This window comes from Abramis brama, assembly GCF_963993115.1.
Source record: "Abramis brama genome assembly, chromosome: 20".
NCBI classification, from domain to species: domain Eukaryota; kingdom Metazoa; phylum Chordata; class Actinopteri; order Cypriniformes; family Leuciscidae; genus Abramis; species Abramis brama.
In genome coordinates, this window is record NC_139982.1 from 14,248,061 (window position 1) to 14,250,805 (window position 2,745).

The 2,745-nt window shown below is 35.0% G+C and overlaps 1 protein-coding gene across 1 annotated transcript; it reads left to right on the forward strand.

Moving 5' to 3' along the window:
• Window positions 1–1,231: 1,231 nt before the first annotated feature.
• phlda2 (pleckstrin homology-like domain, family A, member 2) lies at window positions 1,232–2,502 on the forward strand. Its single transcript, XM_084095369.1, has 2 exons — window positions 1,232–1,827; window positions 2,200–2,502. The coding sequence occupies exon 1, from the start codon at window positions 1,277–1,279 to the stop codon at window positions 1,799–1,801; it is 525 nt and encodes a 174-aa protein (XP_083951495.1). The 5' UTR covers window positions 1,232–1,276; the 3' UTR covers window positions 1,802–1,827; window positions 2,200–2,502.
• The last annotated feature ends 243 nt before the right edge of the window (window positions 2,503–2,745 follow it).

The window sequence follows — 2,745 nt, forward strand, 5'->3', positions numbered from 1 at the left end:
TTTACTGCTCTCCTTGATGACACTTCACACACACACAGACACACACCCTGGCCGTTTCCATAAAACGTCCCACTTGGAGGAAATGAAAGGAGAGGGAAAGATGGTTCATCAAAGCACGTTTGATAGCACTGGCAGTCTATTAAGATTGGATTTTGGAACTGCTGTTTTCAAAGATGAAATGGAGCGGAAATGACTTAATATGGCATGAACAAACTTCAAATGAACAGTCACACTTTATATTACTTCATTAATGAGTTACTCAACTCTGTTATATTTGAGGAATAGTTGTAAAATGTCATAATGTATCACGCACACCCTTAAAACCCTTATTATACAAACTATGCTCATATTATCCATATTTATAACCATCATGATATGCAATAAGCAGAAGGCCTTCACCCATAAACAGCTAAGGCAAAAAATCTGTCTGTCTATCCATAGTTATCTTATACTATAAGACTCTTTACTATTTTAGAAAACTGAAATAAAAATAAATAAAAAAATAAAAAAAGGAAATTATGTATAGTAAAATAATTTATTTTAAATGTCTTTGCCAGAAGTTTTTTTTTTTATTATTATTTTAGAGGTAGGCTAATTTTCTCTTATTTATAATGCATATATTATAGGCCTATATGCACGGATGATCCAAAACATTATGACCAATCACAAGTGAAGTGAATAGTCGAATATACATATATACAGTATATATTTTATTATAATATATATATATATATATATATATATATATACAATTTCGTCTTACATTTGACTTCTTTGTTTAAATTCTATCTCTGCAGTCTGGACCAACTTCATAAGGTGCATCCTGGGATACTTTTTAGAGTAATTAGGACTGTGGGAGTTCCTATACAGTAGCCTATGTTGGGCACTTTTAGGCTTTAAATAAAATAAAAAAATCAAAAAATGTGTTTTTTTTAAAAAAATAATAAAAAATTAATAATATTTATTATAATATTGCAAATAATTAGCAAATAAATTAATTATTCATGATTCATTATTTATTCAAATATAATTGTTTATTCTAATATTTAAAAAAAATGCGACGTTTTTGATTAAGAGTTTGGCTGAGATTGTACAGAAGTGGTTGTAATGGTCTCGCTGAGTTCTGACATGTCGAGTTGTCTGTCGCCCACGCGCTTCCATTGATACTCGAGCAACAGTTGACGTGACGTCATATGTGGGCCGGGCTGCGGAGGCTTAAAAAAGGTCCCGTTCTCCTCCTCAAACCTACTCGAGTCTGTCTGGATCTTACGCACGCATGAAGAAGCACACAGTCGGCCGGAGACTTCAGCGGAGATTATACGAAGCTCTCGGTCATTCGTATTCTTGTCTTTTCGTCCATAACCCAAAAATAACTCAAAACGCCACCGAAATGACGGGCTCTGACATCTCCCACGTCCTGAAGGAAGGAGAGCTGGAAAAGAGGAGCGATAATCTCCTCCAGTTCTGGAAGAGGAAGACGTGCGTTCTCACCACGGACAGCCTGAACATCTACACCGATAACCAGAAGAAGAACAGGAGCAAAGAGCTCAAGCTGCAGTCCATTAAGAAGGTGGACTGTGTGGAGCGCACTGGGAAGTTCGTCTACTTCACGATTGTGACTACAGACAATAAGGAGATTGACTTTAGGTGCTCGGGCGAGGAGAACTGCTGGAATGCCGTGATCACAATGGCTCTGATTGACTTTCAGAACAGAAAAGCCATTCAGGACTTTAAAACACGCCAGGAATCGGAGAACCCTTCTCTGGGACAGCAAGAGAGATGCGAGGCTAGAGCACCGTGAGATGTGGCCAATACAACACACACATGGTGAGAACGAAATCATGTTCATCTATGTATTTGTCTTAAAAATAAAGGTTCCAAAATTGGGTTTTCGCAGCAATGCCATTAAAGAACCGTTTCTGGTTATTTAGAACCTTTCAGTCAACAGTTCTTAAAAGAACCATTTTTAAAGAACCTTATAGAACCTTTTGTGGAATGGAAAGATTCCATGGATGTTAAAGTTGCTTCACAATGCCAATAAAGAACCTTTATTTTTCAATTGTTTGACATAATTAGTAGTCTATTGTTGAGTTGGACAATTATTTGAGCTATCAATTGAACTGATGCTTTATAGTTCAGTAATGTTATGGTTTATATACAGTATTTAGGAAAACTTATTCTCCCTCTTGTTTCGTTTAGAGATACAGCGAACTGAATCTTGAAGTTTGGACCAAAGCATGTCTGAAAGGAGCGCGTGTGCTCAGAATAAGGACTGTGGTTGAGCTGGTCTGTGAAGGTCTTCGGAAGAATAAACCTGCAATGATTTCAACAAGCAAAACCCTCAAGACTGAATCCTTGGACTTTCTTAACCGCCTCGATAAGGCTCTGGATATGTACATGTAAATGCATCTTATTTATTTTTCCAAAGGAATGCTGCGAATACCAATGTTGTATTAAGTTATTTCATGATGTATTTATTTAAATAAATTTGCATAAAACTGAGTTTGTATTTGGACTTCATTTATAATGAACGAATTCATTGTTTATATTAAAATAGTTCAATTAAAAAAAAAAATCAGGTAACACTTTACAATAAGGTTCTATTTGGTATTAGTTAACATGCAATAAAAGAATTATGGTCACACTTTAAATTAGGTGTCTTTATTATACTTCAAAAAATAATGTAACAACATTTATGTACATTAAAAGCACTGTATCAAATGATTAATTTAAATGTTAGTACTA